This window comes from Pollicipes pollicipes, unplaced genomic scaffold (assembly GCF_011947565.3).
Source record: "Pollicipes pollicipes isolate AB1234 unplaced genomic scaffold, Ppol_2.1 Scaffold_6138;HRSCAF=7277_pilon_pilon_pilon, whole genome shotgun sequence".
Lineage (NCBI taxonomy): Eukaryota > Metazoa > Arthropoda > Thecostraca > Pollicipedomorpha > Pollicipedidae > Pollicipes > Pollicipes pollicipes.
Genome location: NW_023596818.1, coordinates 28,053,381 through 28,079,568, shown reverse-complemented (window position 1 = coordinate 28,079,568; position 26,188 = coordinate 28,053,381). Strand labels below are relative to the sequence as shown.

General features: G+C 51.9%; 2 protein-coding genes across 3 annotated transcripts; one reads left to right on the top strand and one right to left on the bottom strand.

Annotated features, from left to right (window-relative positions):
* The first annotated feature begins 1,086 nt into the window (after positions 1 to 1,086).
* Positions 1,087 to 2,529, top strand: LOC119105863 (crustacean hyperglycemic hormone-like). The gene is made up of 2 exons (XM_037229418.1): positions 1,087 to 1,331; positions 2,418 to 2,529. The coding sequence occupies exons 1-2, from the start codon at positions 1,087 to 1,089 to the stop codon at positions 2,527 to 2,529; spliced, it is 357 nt and encodes a 118-aa protein (XP_037085313.1).
* An 8,843-nt stretch (positions 2,530 to 11,372) lies between these two features.
* On the bottom strand, positions 11,373 to 21,785 carry LOC119105862 (N-acetylgalactosamine-6-sulfatase). Of its 2 annotated transcripts, none has more exons than XM_037229416.1 (13): positions 21,747 to 21,785; positions 19,109 to 19,268; positions 18,241 to 18,364; positions 17,011 to 17,085; positions 16,780 to 16,882; positions 15,621 to 15,764; positions 14,923 to 15,113; positions 14,177 to 14,314; positions 13,853 to 13,968; positions 13,107 to 13,231; positions 12,397 to 12,499; positions 11,933 to 12,172; positions 11,373 to 11,503 (listed from the first exon to the last, which is right to left on the bottom strand). In XM_037229416.1, the coding sequence occupies exons 1-13, from the start codon at positions 21,782 to 21,784 to the stop codon at positions 11,417 to 11,419; spliced, it is 1,644 nt and encodes a 547-aa protein (XP_037085311.1). In that variant the 5' UTR covers position 21,785; the 3' UTR covers positions 11,373 to 11,416. The 2 variants fall into 2 exon arrangements, with proteins under 2 accessions (XP_037085311.1, XP_037085312.1); XM_037229417.1 differs by lacking the exon at positions 21,747 to 21,785 and adding an exon at positions 21,606 to 21,695.
* Positions 21,786 to 26,188: the final 4,403 nt, after the last annotated feature.

The following is a 26,188-nucleotide window of genomic DNA, read 5'->3' as shown; positions in this document are numbered from 1 at the left end:
GCATTGACGCAATACCGTGCTATATTTTAAACGCCACGATGTGACCAATCATATATGTCTATGCTCATCTCCAAGAACACACAGATGACCAAATGTACTTGTTTGGTCCGTTCTTTGACACATGCAGCCGGAACACGAACAATACCGCATCATATCAGCAAGGCAATAGCTTCAAGCAATCAAACCCGATTCCTCGACCGCTCCGGACGTACCCGAGACCTCTTGGACAGCGGACGGCACCAGCACCAGCCGTCCTGGCGACATCGCACGTGGAACCGGAGCGACGGGCCGCGTCGGCGCCGCCGCCGGCCGCGTGGGTGCCGCGCACCAGACCTATATAGAGGCAGCCGGGCGACGAGGTGACAGCAGTGTCAGCACGACTCCTGTCTGACCCTCGCAGCCGACCCTCCAGTCCTCCAGGTACTCCGGCGGCCTGTAAATCTGTGCGACGCCCCCACCCCCGCTGGCGTACGTGGAATGCTTTCGTGGGGTGGGGGGAGGGCAGGAGCAGAGTTGGAGGCGGGGCGTAGCCTGGGGATGCCGTGCATAACCTTTGTAAACGCAGCTAATGATATGTGGCTATGGTAGACTAATAAGCTGACTATTGGCCGCGTGCGGTTCCTAACTTAAGTCATATATTTGGCTCCAAAACATTCGAAGCTGCAAACGTGATTCCAAACGTAATGAATTAAAGACCACCATTTGACCAATTTAAGACCGCTAATAGCAAGCTCCAAATTGAGCGGTTGTTATCGCTCGCTCCCGCTATCAAAGTATCGTATTCCCATTGATGCCTTCCAATAAGAACCCGTTCCATTGCCTGTGCACGTACATCTTTTGGAACGCCTAGGACGGGCTTTGCTGTTTACGTGGCACAGCTTCACATTCTCTGGATGTGTACAACAGATAACGCTGAAAACTCGAGCCGATGCGCGCGCTGGCGTGACCCGTTCCATGGCTGCTCACAGGATGACGATGTGAATGGCCGCGTCTGGCTGGCCCCATTTTTCCCTCCCGGACTGCTCGCAGGACGTAAATGGCCGTGGCTTTTTGGCCCCATTTCTAACCTCCCGGATTCTCGGCAGGATGGCGCTGTGGCAGAGTGTGCGGGCGGCGCTGCTGGCCGGGGCGCTGCTCTGGGCGCTGGCGCCGGCCAGCAGCGGCCAGCCTGTGCTGGCCGGACGGCTCGTCGGCAGGCCCTACACGGCGCTGGAGTTCAGGGACCTCGAGTGTGGCGGCGAGTTCGACCGGGCGCTCGTGGCACAGCTGTCTGACATATGCCAGGACTGCTACCGCATCTACCGCGAGCCAGAACTGTTCGGCCTCTGTCGGTAAGTAGCGCGCTGGCCGCCCAATGAAACTTCGTATGAGGAAAAAAGGCCTCCTGGTTTTCCGGCATTATGAGTTTGGAGTTCCTGTCAAAAATTTTCAGCTTTCAGTATGCCAGGAGATGCTGGCTAAACGACATTACGACGCAAACATTGGAACTGTTGTCAAAACATTAGTTGAGATTTCAAGTTGCGCTAATATTCACAAGCGAATATGATGCTGTGTAATACGATCCTATGTGGAGGGTTACCCGAGACGCAGGTGACTTATAAGACAAAAGGTTTCATTCACCAGTACCGAAATGCGCACAGCGCGAGACAAATTTTTGGCATTGGAAATACATGCTAACCTCAGCCAAAAAGGAGTTATTTCTAAGCGTGACTAAAAAACGTTGTTGAGGTTAGATCCCAAGGAGAATATCTGCGTGAACAGCCCGGACGAAGATTGAGAATGTGCAGCGATCCTAATCTCTTCCCGTCCGCGTTTTCCTTATCTGCTGCTCACTTTTCTATGAAACCGGCTAGAATTGCCAATGAAGCTGTCAGCGCCTGGTCCATGTGGCCTATGCGCCTTGCCCCAGCGGGCTCCACTCTACAACCAGCAATTCTGGCCACTCGCCGAAGCAGCCGGGCTTCGGCGAAGTGATGGCAAAGTGGAGTGGCATCTTACGTCACAACATACCACTACAGGCACAACGCTCTTGCGGATTAGCGCATAAGTCCATCGCCCACAGCCTTCGGTCACTCCTGTGCTGATTGGCGCATACCGTGACCTTCCCACTGATGTTGGCGGATTGGTGTGCTCTCTCATGTGCTCATTGGTGATCTCTCATGTGCTCATTTACTGGGCGGTGGGGTTCGAGCGCCTGTCGTCTACCCACTGCCTGCCCGTGTATCTCGCAGCGAGTGAGCCAGCGCGGTGATCGCAGGTATGAATGCTGCTGGGTGCCGGTTTTCCAATACAGGTTCAAGGCTTTCAACATCGGCTGGACATAACAAATATGATATGAACAGGTAATATATTGGCACAGTGACTTTTGCCTGTGAGAGTTTTCATCGTAGTCTGACCTCGTTTCGTCGCCCCCCCAGCCGGCAGTGCTTCAGCACCCCGTACTTCGGAGGGTGTCTGCAGGCGCTGCACATCACCGACCCGGAGGAGCTAGGCCGGCTGCACGGGGCAGCGCGCATCCTGCAAGGCTAAGCTCCTCCGCCCGCCGCCCACAGCTGGGCGACAGTACAGCGCCGCCTGGTGTTCCGTGCAGGGCAGGGCAGGGCAGGGCAGGGCAGGACAGGGCGGCCCAGAGCTGAGGTCGGCAGCAGGGCTGTCCCATCCTGACCATGGCTGCACTGATCTGAACTGTTTATCTCAGGCGGGTCCGACTGTGACCTGAGTCGGGAAAACTGGTTGTGGTTGTCAAGAGCCAAAGATCGAGGATACACTTATATGTTTTGGTGCACAGCTGTTGAGATTCCCTGCCGGTGTAGCACGTTTCTGACGAAGTGTCGTCGACGGAGCCCCACATTGCTCTTGCACACAACGGAAGGTCGTGCGTAATTTTAAGTTGGATCTGTCTGAAGTCATGTACTTACGTTAGTTCTAACTTCACATGTTGTTTTGCTATCCGTCCTGTAAGCGCTACGAGGAAGTGAACGATCCCAAATACAGCGCATATGTAGAGCAGTGTTTCAAATGGACTTCGCACCGAGCAAGGTTCAGCGTATCAAATGGTAGGCGGTATAAAATGTGGAGTCGGTATACCGGCTTCATTCGGTTACAGCAGTAGTAGAATGGTTCAAGAAAAGTTTGGGACGTGTAGAAACTGCAATGTAAATGTATCACAATTATGAGCTTGGGTGCACATAACGCGCATGCTATAAATTTATCTATGCTATCTATGCATCTGTGCTATAAAGCACGCATTAGAACCTACAGGAGTAGTAAGTTGAAGATTTTCGATCGTGACTGTATCTAGTTGCGTTGTGTGGGCCTGTTCGTACAATCACATATAGAATAAAATCTCTTCGCTCTCTAATGCGCCTCAAGTTTTAATGCGCTTCACACGTCTCAGAGGTTGATTCTGGAACCTCAGACTGTAACGCAGCACACAGCTGCTGTGTGGAACAGCCCTAATCCACGCGCAAGCCCTCAGCAAAAGACAGGTCAGAGTAGTGGGGTCATTGATAACTTTCCCATTCGTTTGGCGGTGGGGTGGTGGGGAAACTTGTCCGGAATAGACGCGAGCAGAAGAGGCTGCTGTGCGGGCAGTTCCGTTCTCGTATCGCGCGAATGGTCAGTAGCTTCAACTTGCCGAGAGAGGGCAGTGAGTTGCTGGAGCATGTTTTTTGGAACTGAGCATCTTCATGTGCTCTTGTTTTGGCCCTTTCTCGCGTCGTTCTTACATATTCATCCGTGATTTTATGTTGCTCACTTGCATACATACGCTTGCTAATGACGCCTTTCTTAAGCTATTCGATTCCCCGTTTTATTGCCGTTAACTCGTGCCACCCCTAAAATTTTTGTGTTATGTAGCACAAAACTTGGCATTTGTTCGAAACTTGCACTGGACGCATTGCATGGGCTGGAAGTCAGTTGAAGTCCTGTGATGCCAGAAATTGTGCTGGCGCACGCCAGGCGCGAATAACTCGATCGTGTTTTTCTTGGCCTTAAACAACACATGGCCAATGCGGTTGAAGTATTCGCGTTGCGTTTCTATTGCGTCATACATTCCTGGGCGACTTTGAAATAGTCTGCACGAAACAGTCTCCACGAAATAGTCCGCCCAGGTTTGCGGGCGTCAAAATCGTAAACCGGAGGGTTTTCAGCAGGGCTATAGTTTCCTGTCCAGCTATGGGCTTCAGCTTCCCCAACTTGGGCTTCAGTAGCTCCCAAATTTGGAAATAACGTGAGTAGAATCCGGAAATAGGCCTGCTTGCTGGAATATGTTGGGAACAGGCCTGGCCATTTTTCACTGGGGCAATCACGCCACTGGTTTTAAGTGTTAAAAAGGGCAGCACTATGGACTGCATTGAATGATCTTCAAAACATCGATCTTAGTTAAAAAAGGATCTGAATGTGGCGCACTCTTTTAAGCCTTGTGCTCTGTAGGGAACAAGGTGTCGTAAAGAAAAGATGGTTTGAAAAAAGAATGCGCTGCTTCGTTACTCAAAAAGCTCCTTCAGCGACTTCTGTATCCCGGAGTTATTTGGGACACGGAAGGGATGGTCTGCCTGAAAGCTATCGCAAGTTTTTTTCGGTGGTCTTAGGGTCCTGCGACGCATCTGAACCGAACTGGCCTGCCGCGCTTGCAGTACGTAAGCTTTCCGGCACTTGCTTTGGACACTTGCTTTGGACGCGAGTTACCGGGGTTAACTTATGGCAACTGAATGTAAAAAATGGCTTACGGCCAACGACTCAGGCGCCGACTCGTACTTTTGAGAACATTCCCAATTGCTCCCGGCCATCAGGGCCCTGTGTTAAGAAGAAAATGAGGTCAATACCTTTGACGTGGTCAACATATGGTTGCATCTACGCACATTCACGGCCCAAGAATCCAACTCAGAAGCCCCCCGACTCCGTCTACAACAAAACAGCCCATTTGGTTTTCAATATTCCCCAAGCAGGCCTATTGCTAACACGTACAAGAAGTTCCAGCATGCAAGCAAATGGTCAGACGGACCTTGTGGCCGAGTGGACGGCGCGCTGTGTCACAGATTTCGTTCGGTAGGAGCCATGCGTCGTCGGCCGTTTTAGTACCCCAGAACTCACTGTTTTAAAGCATTTTGACGTGTTGTTTAAGTGACTTTTGTACTATGTTTGTTTGCTGATGGCCTATATTCACCTGGCTACTGTTTCATGTGGACTTGCGTTTTTGACCTGCATTCACCTGGCCTTTACACCTTTTGATTTGCATTCTTATGGCCTTTATCTTTTTTGACTTGTGGCATATTTGGCCTACTGCGTTTCACCCCGTAATTTTCATTTTTATCCATGCATTTTGATCCCTTTGACAACTCGTCTTTTACATTGATGGGTTGAGCCTTATGCTTTTGGACTTTGTGGCTATCTTACTCCATCGCTTTTTACTTTTTACCTGTTTAACGTTTGCCATTTTACTTAATCTCTTGGGCATTTCGATTGCTAGATTTTTATCATTTTGACTTTGACATCTAAATTTCATTCATTTTGCTTCCGATTCTTTTGGCATCTGAAGTTTTGTCCTCTTAACTTTTTGGCATTTCACTTTTTTGTCCGGTCACCGCAGCGTGGTCGTGCATACGGAGAAGCCATGAGGGTCAGCGAAATGGACGATGGGTTATTGGTTTCAAGTTTTTCTGTGTATGTTCGGTGTGTCTTAGTCATGCCACTGTCTTGCATGTACGGAGGCCAAACGCTCACCATGGGAGTGCCAGCATTGGAACTGTTCAACTGGGATGCAAAATGAATTTGCTTTCCGCATGTGTTAATTTGCTTTCATTTGCTTTCTGCATGTGTTATGTCGCACACATGTGTAAGTACCTACTCTACCTGTCCTACATATTATTTTATTGCTGCGTTGGATATCGGCAATGATGTTTCGTGAAAACATAATCCTTTTTTTGTCGACAATTGCAACCATGTGAGGCAAGAATATTTGCCTACGTCCATATTTACTTGCTCCTTGCTTCATCCCACACTGGGTCCGCCTCCGAAAGCCAACTCCAATGCGACAAGCCGTGATCTGTCTGTGTTTCGGTGCTAGACTACTACGGCGCTTGAGAGACTCAAAGCGGGAAACGCCCCGGTCCGACCAATTATGAATGCCATTAGAACATTTTCGTCCACGCGCCGAACTTCACGCGCTTGACAACAGGCAAGCTGGCGCGAATGATCAGCTGATCGGCCAAGGCAACCGATGGTCGTAACCGCGTAAGTCAGGAGTCAGTGAACCGGATTTCGCATAAAGCCAAGGGAAATGTAGCCACGATACAGGTATATATATATATATATATATATATATATATACATATATATATATGTATATATATATATATATATATATATATATATATATATATATATATAATGGATATGATAACACAAGTTTGCAATATGCACTGTTCGTTTCATTGTTTTGCTACGTCCTTGGTCATGGGGGTAGGTACACCGTGTGCTCGGGGCAAAGGCAGCAGAGAGCACTTTGAACGGTGCTTATTGCAAATGCCCTTGAAACGGGATGAGGGATGGAGTTTGCAATAGTCGTATGGCAGCGTATATGTAGTAACACAGCGTGCGTGCCTGAGCCGCTGGCGGGTGGACTTGAAGGAAACATACGCATAGAGCCTGAATGGGGAGAGTTTAGAGGCAGCATGACCCAGTACACGTGTCTCGTGCCAAGGAGTCAGCAGCTACATAGCATGTACAAACACTTTTCCGAACATAGAATTGGGTTTCGCAGTCATAGACACAACACGGTATGCACTCAGATCCACACCAAAATGACATAAATGGGACTTACGCGTGGAGCCGAATGACGAATTAGGAAGGAAGAACGGGCTACGCTTTGAGGCGACGAGGCGGTGTGGTGTGTCTTGTCAACCGACCTTGACCAATGGCGGATCCAGAGTGGTAGGGGTGGGGTGCGATGGGGCTATGCCCCCTTTCCCTTGTGGCGAGGGGGCAGCAAAATATCGTGGTGAAGGGGCAGCGCAATCTATGTTTCGAATCTCACAACCTTTATTTTCAAAAGGCCCCAAAATTTCACGGGCACCACAAATGACCACAAATATTTATTTTCGATAGGCACTGAAATCCCAGTACGCCATAACCGGCCCAAAATCTGTATTCTCTAAAGGCACCACCTTTCAGGGATACAGCATTGTTGTGCCTCCCACACTGACGAAATCCTGGATTGGCCCTTTGGGCTAGGGGGCACCAAGGTGGTCAGTTTGGGGCACCATAAGTTTCATTTCGCGGCACCGTAACCTTTATTTGAATGAGCCCTTTTTTCTAAGTGGGTAATTTAAATTTCCCAAAGATTTGGTTGTAAACAGGGCTCAAAATTCATGGACATCATAATACCTTTCTTATATATATATATATATATATATATGTATATATATATACATATATATATATATATATATATATATATATCATGTATCTTTTTTATTTATTTCGGACCACCACTGCGTTTATTTCCAACTGACTGACAACAGCCATATCGAACAGTCCGCTCCGTGCTATTCTGGGGCGAAGGTGTTTCTCGAGTAGATTATTTCTCGAGTAGAGACAGGGCCAAGAACTCTAAATGCCAATTAGAGGACATCCTACATTCGTCGGGACACCTGAAACAATGAAGAACCCACATTTCTGGTCAGTGACCACAGTCCCTAGTAGGAGATCATATGTCGGCAATGAGCCCCAGGTCGGCCAGGAGCACATTTGATGGGCCCCCGCATGTCAAAGGGTCTATTGTGCTGGTCTGGACCCTCCTGACAATGAAAGGGTTCATGCGAAATGACAAAAGGGGTTTTCATGTACAATGAGACAGTGGTGAGCCCTGTGCCAGCCAGGGATACCAGAACCGGGTGAGGGAGCCTCTGCACCATTTCAACCAGAGACCGATAAGGCGAATTAGTGTCTCAATACCAATATTGGAGTTCCTGTGCCAGTGAAGAGTCTTTTTGCATCAGCGAGAGCCCCTGCGCCGATCCGTTGCTGGATGTCTCAATTGGAGGGACAGCCGCATGGAGGAGGGGACCGGTTGTGATGCGTTCTTCTGAGGGTCTCCGTGCGGTCCTGGGGGCTATCACTAGACTGAAAGCGGCGGGGGACCCCAGATGGGACGTAATGCCCTTCAGCTGCTGACCAGAACGTTTTACCAATGCAGTTTAGTTGGCTGACCAGATGATTCTCTGAACGGGTTCAGCATTTGCAGCATTACGAGCAAGAGAGGTTACGCCAATGCGCCTTCCCATTGCGCCTTCCCCTAGTTCGTCCCGACTACCAATCTAAAAATTGCACTAGTGAAACATCCGGCAAAGGGACACCTTTTACACGCATATCCATCGACTTCATCAAGCGTTGGAAAGTAACGATTTCGATGCGTAGTCATTTCCACCCGTCTGTTGACCGCTGCCAGATGTTGCTGCAAGGTTCCGTATGCTACAATGGTGTAACTACAACATTTTTGCTCCGACGTCTCACAGAACACCTTACGGAGGAAGCACCAATGAATCACGTACAGCCCGACCACAATACTCTTCTCGCGCGCCGAGCGCTCACACAAAACACTGCGATGCTATCATCTACACACAGAACTATAAGACTCACATTCTGGATGCATTACTCATTCATGACCATAAACGACTTCTAAGCAAATAAATGAATGAAACCACTGAGTTATCTCTTTGGAGCAGAATCACAAACTTATCAATTAGACAAGGAACAAGACACTGATGAATGGCGCGGGTATTGGGTGATTGGCATGCAGCGTTGTGATTTGCTGTGTTGATTGTGTTATTCAGTGTGTGGTGGTAATGATGTCTTCTGCACGGCTAAATAATTATTTGCTGTTGCCAAATCAAAACGACAATGAGTGCTGTCCAGTGAAAAGTTTGTTGCTGGTTTGCATGCTCGTGTTTTGTGCTCTGATTAATGTGTTTAGGGTGCCGAAATGAAAGGAAGAGCCAGATATAGAAGGGTCAGTCAGCAGTCATATACCGTGCAAGTTCTGCGAGCTTCGTGTGTCTGTCGGCATAAAAACATGTATATATATATATATATATATATATATATATATACACCATTATGAAGCGCTCTGTGCGATTCGGGCAAAAGCTACGGCCAGGACTAATACACCATATCGGAGTGATCGGGAGCAGTAAACTTCACGGTAACTAAATCGCCGCACATGTACTTTGCGAAAATGCTAGAAAACTGGAGAAGGCCTCTTACTTTGTTAGCTCCCTAGAGTTCAGGGCTCTATCCACCAAAAATCCTCGTATTCCGGTGATTGAGTTTTAATATTCTTACGTACGCAGTTTGTATACGGGAGCCTAGCTTACTACGCACAACCCTAGAAAACTAAGCATGATTCGTATGCAAATGTATGGAGCTTGTTCATTTTCGTCGGGTCATGGTAGATCCTATCATTTTAAGGCTAAGTACTTCGAAGAAAACATGGTAGCATACGCTTAAATTGGCTGCTAAAAATAATCAAAATCAAGCACAAGTTTGATTCCTAGCTTATATACGGTTAGCGGGGTAGTTGATGAGATGAGCTGATGGCTGAGGACTGGTACAGAGTTTTTGCTTTGTCTGTTGCAAGGGAATGCAGAATACGCTATCGTTCAAAATGTATTAGAACGTAACGCACAAGAACAATTATTGTCACAAATTCAATAAGCAACGGAAATAAGATGCACGACGTCGGCGGCGTGTAAAATCATGTTCGATAATGACAAGAAAGAACTCATTGGCGTAATCGGCATAGCCGCACATTTAATCATCCGCAGGTAAGAAGTAAAGCACCAATGAAAATCATTAAGATTTAGGTCCCGTCAACGGCGTAGGCCCTCCTATAAAATGGAAAAAATCCCGAGGCTAATAATGACGGCACCTGAGCAATCAAAACTGCCGTGGCAGGCGAACAAAGAGGCTCCAGTCAACAGTGAATGGTCCTCATAACAAGCGAGAAGAAGCTTACACCAATATGGTGGGACCCCTGAACGATCGGGAGCACCCCGGCAGGCAGACACCTAGGGTCCGGCCGGAGTACAGGATCCCCTGAACAAAGGGCAATAGCCGAAGATCAGTGCACATGAATTAACGCCCCTGTGTGATCAAGAGTGCCCGGGCAGGTAAACATACAGAGAGAGCTCTCACAAGTGAGGGGACCTCAGCAGATAAGTTCTAAAAGGGACAAAGCCATAGGTCAATGAAGGGGCACTGAGCACTGAGCACCGAGTGCCTCGGAGCGTTACCTTATATGGGGCTCCAGCGCAGCACGGGGTCCTCCGAGCAAGTGGAAAGAACCCGATACCAATATGAAGGGCCCCTGAGCAACTGAGTGTACCCTGACATTTGAGGCCCAGGCAGCAGCGGCGGGGCGGGAGAGCCTGCTTACCCCGCGGGCGCAGCGGTCCCTGCCAAGTCCGCGCCGCCCGCCATGTCTCCGGCCGCGCCGCCGCCCGACGCATCTGCGCCTAGTCCGCCGGTAAGCCCCGGGGCGCGGCCGCACCCAGCCCGGACACGGCCACCAGGCGTCCAGGTAATTCATAGTAACCATGCTTGACTGTACGCATCACGTGATCATCAGTGGCTTGCTAGGCTGATTGTGCCATCTGTTGACAAAATACATCGCTATACATCAGAAATGAATTCGCACACACGCCCTTCGCCCTCATCACACCTCTCCAGTCTGCTTCTGTTCTGAATCTGTTCTGTTCGGATGAGTTCCGTGAATGCCTTTTAGGCTATCCAGAGTGGCTGCTTGCGCCTCAGCACTTGCCACCCAGTTGACTTGTGTCCGCTCCTTCCTGGTATGACAGATGCGGAAGCCTGTTGTTTCGACGGCATTCGCGTTCGGGTTCTCAGCTTATGCTTCGGTGCCGTTAGCCCCGTCGTGTCTCATGTCTTCAAAACCCAGCCTTACACGTAAACAAGCGCCTCGGAAACCTTCCATGGTCTACTTCATCCAAAAGTCTGGAAATCATGCACGCATTCCAAATTTTGTTCCCTTTTCACAGTCCTAACTTTCTCGGGGCCATTAAAAGAATTACGTCAGCATGTCGCAGCAAGTCCTACATGTCGTGAAGTCCTACATGTCGTGAAGCCTCTCCGTAGGTCACCAATTAGCACGATTTCCGCTCGACCTTTTTTTAAAGATTTGATCCGAACCGTTTGAATGGATGGATTTCTGGGTTCAGAGCTCAGTCAAACCTACACGGCCAGCGTCTGCCCGCCAGTCAAGCTGCGCCCTTGCCCTGGGTGAGGGCGGTGCCGTCGGCCTGGCGCTGTAGCGGCGCGGCGCGCTGTGGCGGCGCGGGGCGCTGTGGCGGCGCGGGGCGCTGTGGCGGCGCGGGGCGCTGTGGCGGCGCGGCGCCGACTAGTGTGGCCAGTCACACTTGTACGGGTCGGACGCCGGCGCCCGCAGGCATTCGTGCAGCGCCTCGCACCCGGGCGGAGACCAGTTCTGCGGGCAGCGGTTCACGGGGCGGAATAATACGAAATCTCATGGCAGCTGCCTCATATGATATATCACGCAATCGATTCACACCACGATGTACGACGAAGAACAACATCTTATGCATGATGATCTTAGACATCTTATGAAAGTGCCTCTGTACCTGCACTTGACGTCAAACACAATGGTGACATGCTCTGTGCTACGAATTTAGACACCTTATGTGCGTTGAATCAAGACACCTGATGGCAGCTGCCTGATGTGACGCCATGCGATCATCTCGCGCCACGACCTACGATGCATGCATGGCAGGCCTTTTGTATGCTCTGACTCAACACAAGATGATCATATTATCAGACGACAGACTGCACAGGGGCCGGCCAGTTGGTCCGAGGCCTTCAGCGACAGTGTGAGCCTCCTCCCGCTGACCGGACTCACCATCACGGCGTCGTCGCACCAGTCCAGCGCCGGCCGGCCCTCCACCATGTCATGCAGGTGCTCGTCCATCACCTTCCACACCTCGGACACGACCCGCGTGTACTCGGCCGTGCCCATCTTCAGCGGGTACGTCTCGCCCGGGTCACGGGCCAGGTCAATCACCACTGGGGTCAGCGTGCGGTTGATCTGCACCGAGGTCGTCAGGTTCGCAACGCAGGCGCCCGGGCAGTGGTCGATGCCCTGGCGGAAGAAGGTGGAGGTATTGATGTAAATGATACATCATAGGGGGCTCCACGGCGGTACCGCAAGCTGTGGACTAAAAACAAAATGCAAATGGAAGCTGCAGTGAGCATGACGCGTTCGAACCAATCAAAGACCTAAAATGCTTTGATTTGCAAAATAGATGTAACTAATAAAACGTCATTACGAGCCGAGGCTAAATGGCCAGAAGGCAACACTCGTACCTTTTTCAGCTCCTCGACAGGCGTGGTGAAGGTCCAGGTGTGCGCTTTGTAGCGCCCAACCCTGGTGGCCATGAGGAGATCACCCCGGTAAAAGAACACCGACCTGCGAACAGGGGTGCACCGCTGAAGGGACGCCGCCGAGGGTAACTCACGTGGTCCCGGCTGCTGCTGCACGAATACGCGCGCAGGTTACAGCCGGCACCAAAGCCGGGCTCATTGAAAGCTCGGAACAGCGACACTCCGCTCAACCATTACCTTTCTTCGTGTTTGTGGGCCATACGGAACTCATGGGCCGCACCAGAGTTGTATAGGCCAACTGTCTAAAGAATCATATGCTCAATCACCTTCCTTGCCGGCCCATTAATTCGATGTCTCACCACAGATCTGTGTGTTACCCTACCACTTATCCGAAGCAATTCCGTAACAGTGGCTTCATGTTTTACTGTAATTACTTTCGCCAAAGTTAAGTGGACACCGTTTTCTAGTGCGAGCGCATCCCGAAAGCAGCCCGTCTGCATGCTTCCATATGAAAACAGCCCGTCTGCATGCTTCCATATGAAAACAGCCCGTCTGCATGCTTCCATATGAAAACAGCCCGGCTGCATGCTTCCATATGAAAACAGCCCGGCTGCATGCTTCCATATGAAATCGCATGCATACGGCAAGATGAATATCGACCAATGGTGTGGTCGGTGATGTGGATGCCATACCTCTCAGTAGTATTCTCATTGGTTAACGCGGAGACCAGGTTGATGCCGTCCACAATCCTGTCTCCGGGAATCGCTTGGCCGGCGAGCTCGGCGAACGTGGTGAACAAGTCCATCTGGGTCCCCACCTGAGAGGAGCAGCAGCTCAAGCCACCGGTTGTCGCCAGGAGACATTATTGAACTTAGATCGGCACCGTACTGCTACGCCCATAAAAATCACGAGGCGGCGTGGTGCATGGGAGCGGGTGCACTGATCTGCGTCATCGACTTGTTTGCTTCCTGCTCGTTTGTTAATCGCTATTGTTCGCAAAAAGCGCAATAAATTCGTTTTGGTTTGCTCTCAAGTGCGTTCCACGGTTAAGCGGCAGGTCTCCTGTCGTCCTTAAATCCACCATAAGTCGGAGACCGAGGCACCGAACTAGTCCACTCGGTCGGACCCTCGGGTGGAGACACTGTCCGGCCGAGGGGTAGACGCACTGGAGGCAACCAGCCGCCGTTCGCAGGCCCGCTGTCTGGTGCATGCTACCGCCCTTGCACCACACTGGTCTGATCAGGGAGTGTAGGAGCGGAGAGTGCGGAGAAGGTTTTTTGCAAGAGGGTTACGAATACGAATCTACCACCCCTTGTGGAGGCTTAACATTGATTACATGACCATTATGGAAGGGATCAATTCCATAGCACGACTTTGGTCTCAGCTTTTTGGGACGTCACCCACCTCTGGTCTGTGACACAATCACGGTATTACTGACCTGTTGGCTGACCTGACCTGGTGGCACCACACCAGGCCACCAGGCTATGGTGGGGACGCGGAACCCTCCCTCGAACGTGGTCTGTTTGCCACACAGGAGCCGCCCGTTGTCGCCGCCTGCCGAGCAGCGGTTGGGGCGCACCGTCATCGCCCGCTTCATGTTGCCCCGAGGCTCACACGCCCGCGCATCCACCATACGAGAGGTCAGCGAACACAGCCCGACCACACCTGGCGTCGTGGTACCACCATGCGGAGGAGCCGTGCAACGCGGACGTGACGTCTGCTGAGAGCTCCGCTCGGCAGGGGGCGCAGCCGGACCACTTGCCATAGCCGGCGTCCACCAGGGCGGCGCCATTGTCAGAGGAGAAGAAGACCAGTGTGTTGGTGAGGTTGGTGCGCTTCAGCGTGTCGAGGATGCGACCCACGCTGTGATCCAGCTCCATCACGGCGTCTCCGTACAGTCCTGGCAGCACACAGTCGGGCGTCAGGCTTGGGTCTCGGGGCACGCTGGTGATCCCCCCTTAAGTACCGCTGACACTCATGACAATGCAGCACAGAACGCATCATTGGCCAAGCGATTACCGGCTAAAATGTGATAGACAGACTAGTGATACGGGGGCCACAATTCTTCCTTGACTTTCTCTCCAGGGATATTGTCGTCGCGATAAAGTAAGTGATGGTGTACACATACGCAACTGCTTGTCAAATCCAGGCCTTCCTTATTGTCCATCGATATCTGCCTGGACAAGGCCCAGGCAGCCTTATTAATAACAAATCACCTTTTTAAGTTATGTTCTAAGGTGACTCTCGATCTGATTCTTGACTGATCACAAGTTGGTTTTAAAGAGATTATTCTGTGTCTTTAAACTGTCTCAAAGAGAACTGCACAGCATGCGGACTATCGGGATGTCTCAATTCATGCTTGCCAAGAATATCTGCCTGGCTGTCGGGTCGGTAGAAATTGGACTAGCCCTCTCAGCCAATTAGTCTCCTGGGCTCCGTGTCTGGCCACATTCCCCTCCAAACTACGCGCAGCCGGACCCTGACGTGTGACCCTGACCCTGCACTGACCGCGTCTGCTCCTCCCCAAGAACGGTCTGGAGGCGTAGTGGGGCGCGTGCGAGGCGTCCGGCGTCCACAGCAAGAAGAACGGCCTTATGCTGTTGACCTGCGCCTCCAGGAAGGCGACGGCTTCGTCCGCCAGAAGCCGGGTGTAGTTGGACTCGCCGCTGGTGATGTTGATGTGGAAGTCCTCGTAGTAGCTGCCGGGACGCCCGATCGTAGGTCCGTTAGTGGGGCATGGAGACAGCCTGGGAGGAGGTGGAATGCAGTATACGTGTTCGGGCGCGGTGCGCGAGATCAGGTTCTCAACTGATGGCGTGCTTCCACATACAAAAATTGCTTGAATGTGGTTATGCTGATTACTTGTTTATACAATGATGTAAAAACAACCTTAATTATAAGACAAAGACCTGTCTAAATGGCCTCCAGTCCAGATCGTCATGACGAGAAGGTGAATAAAGCACAGGTCGCCCAATCTCACCATGTTCTCATTGTCCTCACGGCGCTCGCACAATGTGTAATCAGTCTTGAAACCGCACAGACAGCTGACACTGCAGATCCAAATCTACGCACGTCTGATATCTAAAGCGTCTGCGCTTATCCATACAGGCGGAATGCTAAGAGGTTGACGCCACCAGCAGTCTGTATCCTGCAGCCCGAAGCCGGCATCCCCTGTGGGCCGAAGCTAGCGTCGGGGCGAGTCTCACCGGCCCATCATGTTGCGGTCCCGGTACACGGGGATGTTGGGCGTGCTCTTGTCGTCGTAAGGGCCGAAGTGACAATTCGGGGAGCCGAACCAGCTGTGAAAGCCGTGGTCCAACGGCTGGTACTGCGGACGGTGACCCAGATGCCTGCCGGCGATACAGGGGCGCGCCCACGCGCACGAGTCGACTCGTCAAGCCTCACACGACGTGCGCGCTCTGTGGTACTACATCTCCCTTTGTATAGCCCTAGATACACTACGTTACGGACAATGGAGGATGCATTGCAGCAAGTGCCTGCACTCTCGGGTGAAAGGCCGCGGTCCACCAACGCTGCATTTGAGCACACAGGCACGGTAAGAGGCCTGCTATCAGACGACCTCTCCAGCCCGGCGCTCGTCCGGTGCACTGAACCGTCTGCGTCACGCTCGATCTGCCGCCAGGTAACAGCCCGAAAACAAGCGCAGCCTCAAAACGCCTGATATGGACCCTGGCAGGTGGCACACCTGCCGCGCTCTAGTCGTTGCGTCATCCTTCCCGGCGCGGACGGCGCAATCTCAGGCGACCCCAAACAACACCGCGGCACGGTCCCTCCCGCCCGCGCTGCCGGGCGATCACCTGCGGCCGGTCCGCGAACGGCGCGGCCGAGCGAGCGCGGCGGACGTCCAGCCCCGCATAGGAGCGCGACGAAAACCGAGTCGGTAGCGCTGGGAACGCGAGCGTTGCTGCAGCCGAACGGGCGGCCGGCACACAGCTGTCAATCGAGCCGCCACACGGGTCCCGCTCTGTGCCGGTCGCCGGTGTACGCGAGGCACACGCACCGCCCGACAAAGCCGCAGCTGACGGCACGTGTCGCGGCCCAACATCGCCCGGAGCAACTCATCGGCGTCTTGGATGTGAGCCCCTTCGCGGCCGGGGGCGCCGAGCGTCACGAGACGCTGGCTGGCCCTTCACAAGGTGCGACAAAGCTCAGCCTCGTTCGAGCGTCCAGTGTGATGGTCATCCAGACAAAGGGTGACGAAAAGCCGCACGCTTTATACCTTCCAGTTTCATAAATATTCTAGTAAGCAAACCCTTGAAGGATTGAGGTTTGAGGAGCAAAAGAAAGCGAGAAATTACTATAGTTAGATCTTAAAACACGTCGTAACCGTCCCGGAGCACTCACCACTTGCCGATGAGAGCGTTGGTGTAGCCGGCCTTGCTGAGCAGCTCTGGCAGCAGCACCTCCGAGTCTGATATGCCGCCTACGATCTCCTGCGGAGTGTACGCTGCCCGGCGAGGCAAGAGCTCCGTCACTGGCTGCAGCGCGTCGGCAAATCGCAACTGACCCGCGCGCTGTCCAGCACACACGCACGCACACACGATCCTCCCATCCCCCTCCCCTAAATACACTTACCATTGTGGCCGAAGTTGTTCGTCGAGTAGAAGCCGTTGCGGATGGGAAGGCGTCCAGTCAGCATGGCCGCCCTCGCTGTCGGTCAGCCACCGCCGCGGGTCAGTCAACATGTGTGTGCGCCCTCTTAACACCTAGCTCGCTGTCGGTCAGCCACCGCCGCGGGTCAGTCAACACGTGTGTGCGCCCTCTTAACACCTAGCTCGAAATCGGTCAGCCACCGCCGCGCGTCAGTCAACACGTGTGTGCGCCCTCTTAACACCTAGCTCGCATACTGTAGCATCACGTCATTAACATATTTTGAATGCTAGAGTATCTAGTATTGTTTTCCATTGCACTCAAACAAAACTCGCTACAAATCATTGGCCATCAGCTGATCACATCGACTATCTCACTAGACACCGGAAACAGGCCACCCGCAACCCACCTTGGAATCAGATATCGCGTTTGATGTTAATGGTATTTAGCAGCCAACCTTAACCCATTTTACCATGTATTCTCAGTAACACTTGTCCTAAAAAGGACCAGATCCACGATGATCTGAAAAGATGAACGCCCTCCACGTATGTATAGGCGCACGACGCCAAGTTGTGTAGGGGTGCGCACAGGAAATAGCTTTATGTATAAAAATAACATGCAAAGAACATTGAGATTGAATGGCAGAAATCCGACGATTTTTTTGGAGTTGACCTACAACTTCAGGAGGGTCCACAGTGTTGCATGTCCCCTTCTCCTGACAAAATCCTGGATCCACCACTTTATCTCAGATTGGCTTACACATTACGTAACTCACACGTTGTGAGCATGAATCGAAATAGACAGCCGATGGGACCCACCGCACTACGTCACGTGTATCGGTTAGAACTGGGAGCGCCCATTGTGTTCTCCATTAGATGCCTTTGGCGATCTGACCAGCCGCTTGCCAGCATGAACGTAGCGCGCACACGCGCCGCCAGCGTCAGCACACACCACAGCAACACCAGATAATTTCTGAGCCATGTTTGCTCTGGGCGCCGATGGCGTTCCGTTTGATTGGGCAAATGGGGCAACACTGAGTGGATCCTTGACTGTGTTGGAAGTGGAAGTCAATAACCGCTACCGGGGCTTGCACTTGTGAGCTCTGGGGACACAACGTAATGTGTAGCCACGTGGGTCTCCTGACTCAATTCCGGCCGTGTGGCGCATCTCGTAAAGACGAGTGCTCCCGGTGGTTGGACGGACGCTGGTCCTCACACGGAGAGCATATAGCGGCGCCCGTGTAGAACTCCGGGAAGAGCATGCCCTCCTGGGCCATGCTGTCGATGTTGGATGTCTCCCTGTTGGGCTCTCCCATCGATCCGAGGTCCCCATATCCCATCTGTGGAGAGAACAGCGCCGTCAAGTCCACACCGGGCCAAGCAGATCCAAGGTCACCATGACCTTCTGTGGAGAGAGCAGCGCCGTCAATTCCACACCGGGCCAAGCAGCAAGGTCCCCATATCCCATTTGTAGAGAGAACAGCGCCACCAAGTCCACACCGGGCCAAGCAGGTCCAATATCCCCATATCCCATCTGTAGAGAAGACAGCGCCGTCAAGTCCACACCGAGCCAAGCAGCAAAGTCGGATCAACAGCAAGTCCAATGGCGAGGAAGGTGTTGGGGCACGACCATAAAACGCAAGTCAAGTGTCATTCTCGCACGTTGAAAAAAATGTGCTAAAAACCTGTGGATCTGGCATGCTTGCCTCCGTTTCCTTGATATGCCGGACGCTGAGAGCAACACACCACGCAGTATACACCAGACAGACATGCAAAAAGTGTAACGTTGCCGTGAGCCATCAGCGCTGCAACGGTGCTCACTACAAATATGCTTCCCGGTTTTTATACTTGTCATGCAATAAGCAAGCTTCCTGCTTTATTTTCTCCGACCACGCGGATGTCATCCCTCGCTGGATATGAATAGCAGCCCATCACCTGCATAGTTCCAATGGCCTCTACCCAAAGAAACCATGTAGTCGCGAAACTGCTCCGAACCTCAAGCTCAGCTGTTTCCTGTGACCAACACACACTTCCACACCAAGGTCAGAATTTCCACCGCATCCTGACACCCTGCCCTGCCTCACGTCATCCATCAGCATGATGATGAAGTTGGGCCGCTGGTCCAGCAGTCGTTTCTCGGTCAGAGTCGCCCCGGGCGTTAGCAGAGAGACCAGCAGCACGGCCCACATCCAGAGCGTGAGCGGCGGCGGCAGGCGGCGCGGACTGAGCCCTGCCATCCCGCATCTGAGGTCAGCAGAACAGCGGCGTGTCAGAGATGGGCAGAACGGCTGAGAAGGGGGGCGGCGGCTGAGGATGGGAACAGTTCACGCAGTCACTTGGCAGACAATGATGAAAATCGTGGTCACGTTTCCGTGATTACGAACATGATACGTCTCTGATTATGAGCGCCGCTTTTATCGTGGTATTTTGTAATCAGTGTTTCGCGGTGTCCCCCGACGTGTTACGGCTGAGAAACGTCACATAATAAGACAGTCTTATCATTCACCGTTTTAGCACGTTTGAACAGTATCTGCTAGTGAAGTATTCGTTTTTCCGACAGCATCACCCGGAGGAACCACTTCATTTTACTGGAGTGGCGTTAAACCAAGCACCAGTTCATAAATTGAACACTTGAATTAATAAACAAAGCGTGGCATTACCATCTGATCCTGCTAATCTCAGCAAGCCTGACCCCGTAACCTGACCACTGACCATTCGTGGCGATTATCACGACCTCCTAGTATCACCAAACAAGTAAACACTCGCCAGATGTGCGAGCCGTGCCAATGCCGCTACCGATGTCCAAAAGCAAAAAAAAAAAACAAAAAAAAAACAGCCGTACTCGACATGGAACTTTTCCACATGACTCCACATTACAACCCAACACTAATGTGCCAATTCGCGTCGAACGAGATCGAGTCACGTTTTTGCAATATCCACACTTATCTGCGAATTAAACTTAACTGAAGGCAATGCGTGCCACCTCAATAATAAATGTGAAGTCGTCCGAGATAATTTCGCAACATCTTTGACTCTGAATTCGGACGGGCATGCTCTTTGATCTCTACGGGGACGACGATGCTGGCACACTTCAGAGACTCTGCTCACCAACTATTACTTCAGGTGGTTTTGAAGGACTTTGGGTTTTGGTCAGAATGGGTTTGGTTTTGAGGGGCTTTGAAAGACTGCCGTTTTTAACGATAATGGTTTTGGTTTTAAAATCATTTCCAGTTTAGGTTTTGAAGGACCACCGGCTTTTTCAACTCACGAGCATTACGGGGCTCATGATACACTTCAAACTTTCAAAGCCAGTGAACAAAAATCTGGCAAAGAGAGACAAAATTATTTTGGGAACACCAATTTTCGACAGCTTGTATTGCAGATACAAGGCCACTACGCAGATACTGGGTCAAAGGACTATGACCTGATATGATGTGTCCATCAAAACCTGCAGGTCAGTTGTTATCAGACTAAAACTCAGCAAGCAAAAAAAAAACGCATTGCAAAGCGCGATAGACTGCGGAGTCCATCCGGGGTCACGACTGACTTCAGTCTGGAGCAGTGACTGACCTCTGTCTGGGGTCACGACTGACCTCTGTCTGGAGCAGTGACTGGCCTCTGTCTGGGTCACGACTGACTTCTGTCTGGAGCAGTGACTGACCTCTGCCTGAAGCAGTGACTGGCCTCTGTCTGGGGTCACGACTGATCTCTGCCTGGGGCAGTGACTGGCCTCTGTCTGGGGTCACGACTGATCTCTGCCTGGAGCAGTGACTGACCTCTGTCTAGGGTCACGACTGACCTCTGCCTGGGGCAGTGACTGGCCTCTGTCTGGAGCAGTGACTGGTCTCTGTCTGAAGCAGTGACTGGCCTCTGTCTGGGGTCACGACTGACCTCTGTCTGGAGCAGTGACTGGCCTCTGTCTGGGGTCACGACTGACTTCTGCCTGAAGCAGTGACTGGCCTCTGTCTGGGGTCACGACTGGCCTCTGTCTGGAGCAGTGACTGGCCTCTGTCTGGAGCAGTGACTGGCCTCTGTCTGGGATCACGACTGGCCTCTGTCTGGAGCAGTGACTGGCCTCTGTCTGGAGCAGTGACTGGCCTCTGTCTGGAGCAGTGACTGGCCTCTGTCTGGAGCAGTGACTGGCCTCTGTCTGGGGTCACGACTGGCCTCTGTCTGGAGCAGTGACTGGCCTCTGTCTGGAGCAGTGACTGGCCTCTGTCTGGGGTCACGACTGGCCTCTGTCTGGAGCAGTGACTGGCCTCTGTCTGGAGCAGTGACTGGCCTCTGTCTGGAACAGTGACTGACCTCTGTCTGGGGTCACGACTGACCTCTGTCTGGAGCAGTGACTGGCCTCTGTCTGGAACAGTGACTGACCTCTGCCTGGAGCAGTAACTGGCCTCTGTCTGGAGAAGTAACTGGCCCCTGTCTGGAGCAGTGACTGACCTCTGCCTGGAGCAGTGACTGGTCTCTGTCTGAAGCAGTGACTGGCCTCTGTCTGGGGTCACGACTGATCTCTGCCTGGAGCAGTGACTGGCCTCTGTCTGGGGTCACGACTGATCTCTGCCTGGAGCAGTGACTGACCTCTGTTGGGAGGGGCGTGACTGAACTCTGCCCAGGGCCGCGGTTGACCACTGTCTGGAGGAGTGGCTGGCCTCTGTCCGGGACCGTGACTGAACTCTGTCCGGGCATCGTGACTGGCCACTGCCCAGAGCCGCGACTGACCTGTGTCCGCTCTCGGACCTCTCGCGTCCCTCCGCCATGGCTGCTCCTGCACCGCTGACTGGCCGCGGCCGGAGCCGGCCCTTGTCGCCGCAGGCGGCCGCTAGGTGGCGGCGGTATCGCGCACTGCGGCGGTACGGCGGGTCACGCTGCACTGCATATCTGCCGGCACGGCCAGCCGGTCAGCTGCTGCTGCAGATCCGTAGATAGGGCCGCAACGGCATCCGACCGACGGCCGGGCATCCACACTGTCCGCCATAGTCTGATACCACTTGAAGCAAACAGTTGAGCAGCAGCCTGTTATTGTGTACCTCTCAAACATTGGTAGCGGGTGTGAGAAGTGTTTACAAAATAATGACGAAGCAAATGCACGGGGGATAGCTTGGTGTCTAGGGAATAGGATGACACATGGCCTCATTCCTTGAGTCAAACTGCTCACACGCGGTGACTAACGGTTGGGCAAGAAAACAAGTAGTTTAGCATTTGTGATTTCCCGAGGCTAAAGCAGTATTTAACACGCGCCCGGTTAGACGGCTTTGCTCCCACCCTTCGCTCGGGTAGGGGGTCAATTTGACCTTCCCCCGAGATCTCGGGAACTAAGAAATCTAGAGCCACCAAATTTGCAGGGTGCGTTGACCTGTACGTTAACTCACTGAGGTAAAAGTTTTAGGTTCCTAGGTCATGACCTTCAGGACACATAAGGTCAAACAAGGTCAAATACCAGGTTGGTCTCTGAAGTGCCACCAGAACATAGATAACTGTTTCTAAGCAAAAGGTCACATGCTCATCTAAGGTCAGTGACCTTGTTTGACCTTTTGAAGGTCGCGGTGACCAAAATCATAGAATAATGCTCTGAGTTTTGCATTTGAACAAGCGACAAAGATTTCGCTAGGCAGTACGCTTCTAAGAACAAAGTGTTGACCTGGGTCATTTCAGGTCAATGACCTGTTCTGACATCTAAGAAGTCCATGAAAGATGCATAATGCGGTTCCTGCAGTCAATAAATTCGAAATGAGCACCAGAAACTATCCCATAAAACAAGCCCCATAGTAATAAAACTGGTTGGTTGTGACCTTGGTCTGATCTTGATACCTGACCTCAGGTCAACGTCATTTGCTCATTCAATATTTTTGTTGCCTAAGAAAGCATCTCAGAGATGTATGGCTCCGTCTTACACCTCGTTGCATTCGATTGAACGACTCCCTGGAAATAGACTTCGTTGGGACCATAGCCTGACTTTGACCTGCCATAGGTCAGCGACCTTAGAAGGTATGTCTAAATTGTTTATGCCAAACGATGTGCTATTCAATTGTCTACAACTATGGAAAACGTGGCGCGACAACGCTGCGGCGTTTGGAAACCATTTGGGAAAAACCTTCGGGGGGGGGGTCAATGCATTTGCACCCAGTCAATGCATTTCCGAAATACAACCGCGTCATATTGAAAGACCACATCCGGTTGCGACAAAAACAGCAGCGGCTGCTTACCACAAGGCACCAAACTAAGGAAATTATATGTTTAAAAAGAAAGAACGAAAATCACATGCAACACACCAATGCACACACGAAACACACAAACACGCACATGCAGCCTGAACTGAATCGTTTCGATGGTCACACTATTCTCGCCACTCTCGCCAATCTTCTTAACCTGCCACCCACAAACGCACACATGCAACTCGTAAAGGCCCGCAGATGTCACACGAGGCCACCGAGTTTAACAATATTTTGTGATAGCATTGATAATGCAAATACTACTCAGTGAAGAGAACGACTTAACAAATGCACTTAAGCTGTACAAAACACATCATGCTCACATATCACGCAGTGAAAAGCGAAACTGAACAAGTACACTCAAACTGTACTAGGCACATACTATGCCCACAAATTATGCAATGAAAAGCAGGACTGAAATAGCGCGCTAAGCTGTACTAACACATACTGCAACAGCAATCACAGACTATGGCGTGACCCCAGCGGCGACAGTCTGCTCCTCGCATCCTTGTGACGCGCAGCCAGTGTCAACAGCTCGGTGATCCACTCCGGCCTGTATGCTCGCACGGTCCGCGGCTGGACGGTGCGAAACAACGTAGCGCGGTCGGCAGGACCGCGGTTAAGAGCGACACCGAGACAGCCGCGAGCGACGACGAGCGGAACGAGCAGTTTGCGAGTGCCACACCGGCGCCGCATCTGATCCCGTCCAGTGCCACACCGGCACCGCTGATGTTAAAGCTGGACGACGAGCGGGCGCGGGCGCTGAGGTACAGCCCACAGGTCTCCACCGACGCTGAGGTACAGCCGACAGGTCTCCACCGACGCTGAGGTACAGCCGACAGGTCTCCACCGACGCTGAGGTACAGCCGACGGGTCTCCACCGACATTGAGGTACAGCCTGCAGATCTCCACCGACGCTGGGGTACAGACTGTAGGTCTCCACCGACGCTGAGGTACAGACTGTAGGTCTCCACCGACGCTGAGGTACAGCCTGCAGGTCTCCACCGACATTGAGGTGCAGCCTACAAGTCCTCACCGACGCTGACCTTGAGACGATGCTTGGCACGATGAAGTCGAGCCTTCACGGTCAGTGAGCGTTTATTATTATCCGCCAAGACTACTACTCTCTGGTTCAAGACCCTGGCAAGTCGTTTAAAATGTATGCAGGTTAAAAGAGATTGCTGCGCATTATGACCAGTTGCGCCTCGCGCATAGACAATTAGCATCTTGATAGGATTGTGGCCGGCACGTGCGACAAGGATGCGCTAAGCTGCATGCCGCATGAGTCGCAGCTGATTACAGAAGGTCCCCATGATTCAGCTTCACAGCCAGAAGGCCTCCGTGATTGACGGCCAGCCAGATGGCCCCCTTGATTCAGCTTCACAGCCAAAAGGCCTCCGTGATTGACACAGCCAGAAGGCCCCCATGATTCTGCCGCGCGAGAGAGTCTTTCAGTACAAAGGGTGTGGCGCTCCGCGGTAGGTCCGCCGCCGCGAGGCGGGGTTTGGCCCACCGCAGAGCGCGAGCCCCTGCGTGGTCTAGGTTTGGTTTGCTTTTTGGATTAGAGCCCTTTCGACCAGAAATGATCACTTCAGGGCTATGGGATGAAGGAAAATGGTCGACGGTGGGGCAGACTTGCATGTGGCTGGGTGGGCCAACCGCCGAACTTTAACCCGCGCATGTGCGCTAGGTACCCGGTCGGGGTTCCCCTTCCCACGGGGTTCTGGGCCCACTCGTGGCTGACGCATGCAGCCTGTTCATGACAAGCAGGGTGACGCGAGGATGCAGAATGAAGCAAGATAGAGGACGAGAGGGACAAATGACACGGCCTAGGCCGGCCAGCGCGCCGACGGAGCACTAGTCCGCGCTGCGGCCGGACTAGCACGCTGGCCGTAGACGCTGCCTCGTGGTGGACGCGTGCTGTCCCGGCATGGCGCCAGGTCACGTGATAGCTCGCCCGGGCGCTGGCCGACCGACGGCCACGGGTCCGTTTCAAATAATGATGTCGCAGTTCACAATATCTGTAGTTCACGATGAACACAGTTCATAATGCCCAGTTCATAATTTTCACAGTTCATGATGTCTTCAAAATAGTTTCAACTCTGAGCTCTACGCTACGATGCCTCGGCCTCATCCCGCGCCCGGCGGGGGGGGGAGGGGGGAGTTCACTTCCCCCTCTACGGTTTTTTGAGCACAGGTCAAAAACGATGGATTGCAGCAGCACGAAATGTCCCGTACCTATTTATCAATTTGGCATCTTTTGAACAAACGTGAAGTTTTGATCTACCAAGATCAGTGACACATATCAGGACAAAGAGGCCAAAGCCTCCAAAAAACGCTGACTGCTTATAATTTTTTGGTCGGTAATTTGTCATTTTTAAAACTTGCGATGGTAAAAAAAAAACACGATAGTACCTACAATTTGTATGTTTCAGGTTTTTTGGAACGTGCGAGGCCAATGACCTGAAGGCAGGTAAATTTTTGCTATTTTGCGTAAATAATGCAAATACGTACGCATTTTTGTGTACTTTTGGGGCTTAATTGTGGAAAACGGGTGCTAACTTACATGCACAACCATCATATGACCACAGAGTATATAGCCTTGACCCAGGTCATGACTTATCTTTATGGGTACTTTCTGCAAAATACATGGTAAGCTCAAAGTAGGCAGTCTTAAGTAGTCCCAATCTATAATAAGGTCACAACAGGTCATGTGAAAGCATGCAAGGTCATATGAAGTCATCCAAAGTTAATGACCTATTTTGCAAGTAGCGGAGAGAAAAGATGAACGATATGGCCAGGCGAAAAATAATGTAAGCAACAGCTATGCAATCTTGAGTACCTGTAAAAGTACAATGCACCCTTCCTGACCACAGAAAAGCATTGTACTGGTCACCTAGACCCGGCTAGGACATCACATTTTTCATTTGGATGGTTTCAAAACTTCTAAGT

Coding starts and splice junctions, on each gene's coding strand:
- LOC119105862 (XM_037229416.1), bottom strand. CDS start 21,784: ATGGCGGAGGGACGCGAGAGGTCCGAGAGCGGACACAG. Junction 13,969..14,176: donor CCTGGTGGACGCCGGCTATG/GCAAGTGGTCCG, acceptor GCTGCTCGGCAG/GCGGCGACAACGGGCGGCTC. Junction 12,173..12,396: donor CTGTCGAGGAGCTGAAAAAG/GTACGAGTGTTG, acceptor TTCTTCCGCCAG/GGCATCGACCACTGCCCGGG.
- LOC119105863 (XM_037229418.1), top strand. CDS start 1,087: ATGGCGCTGTGGCAGAGTGTGCGGGCGGCGCTGCTGGCCGGGGCGCTG. Junction 1,332..2,417: donor GAACTGTTCGGCCTCTGTCG/GTAAGTAGCGCG, acceptor TCGCCCCCCCAG/CCGGCAGTGCTTCAGCACCC.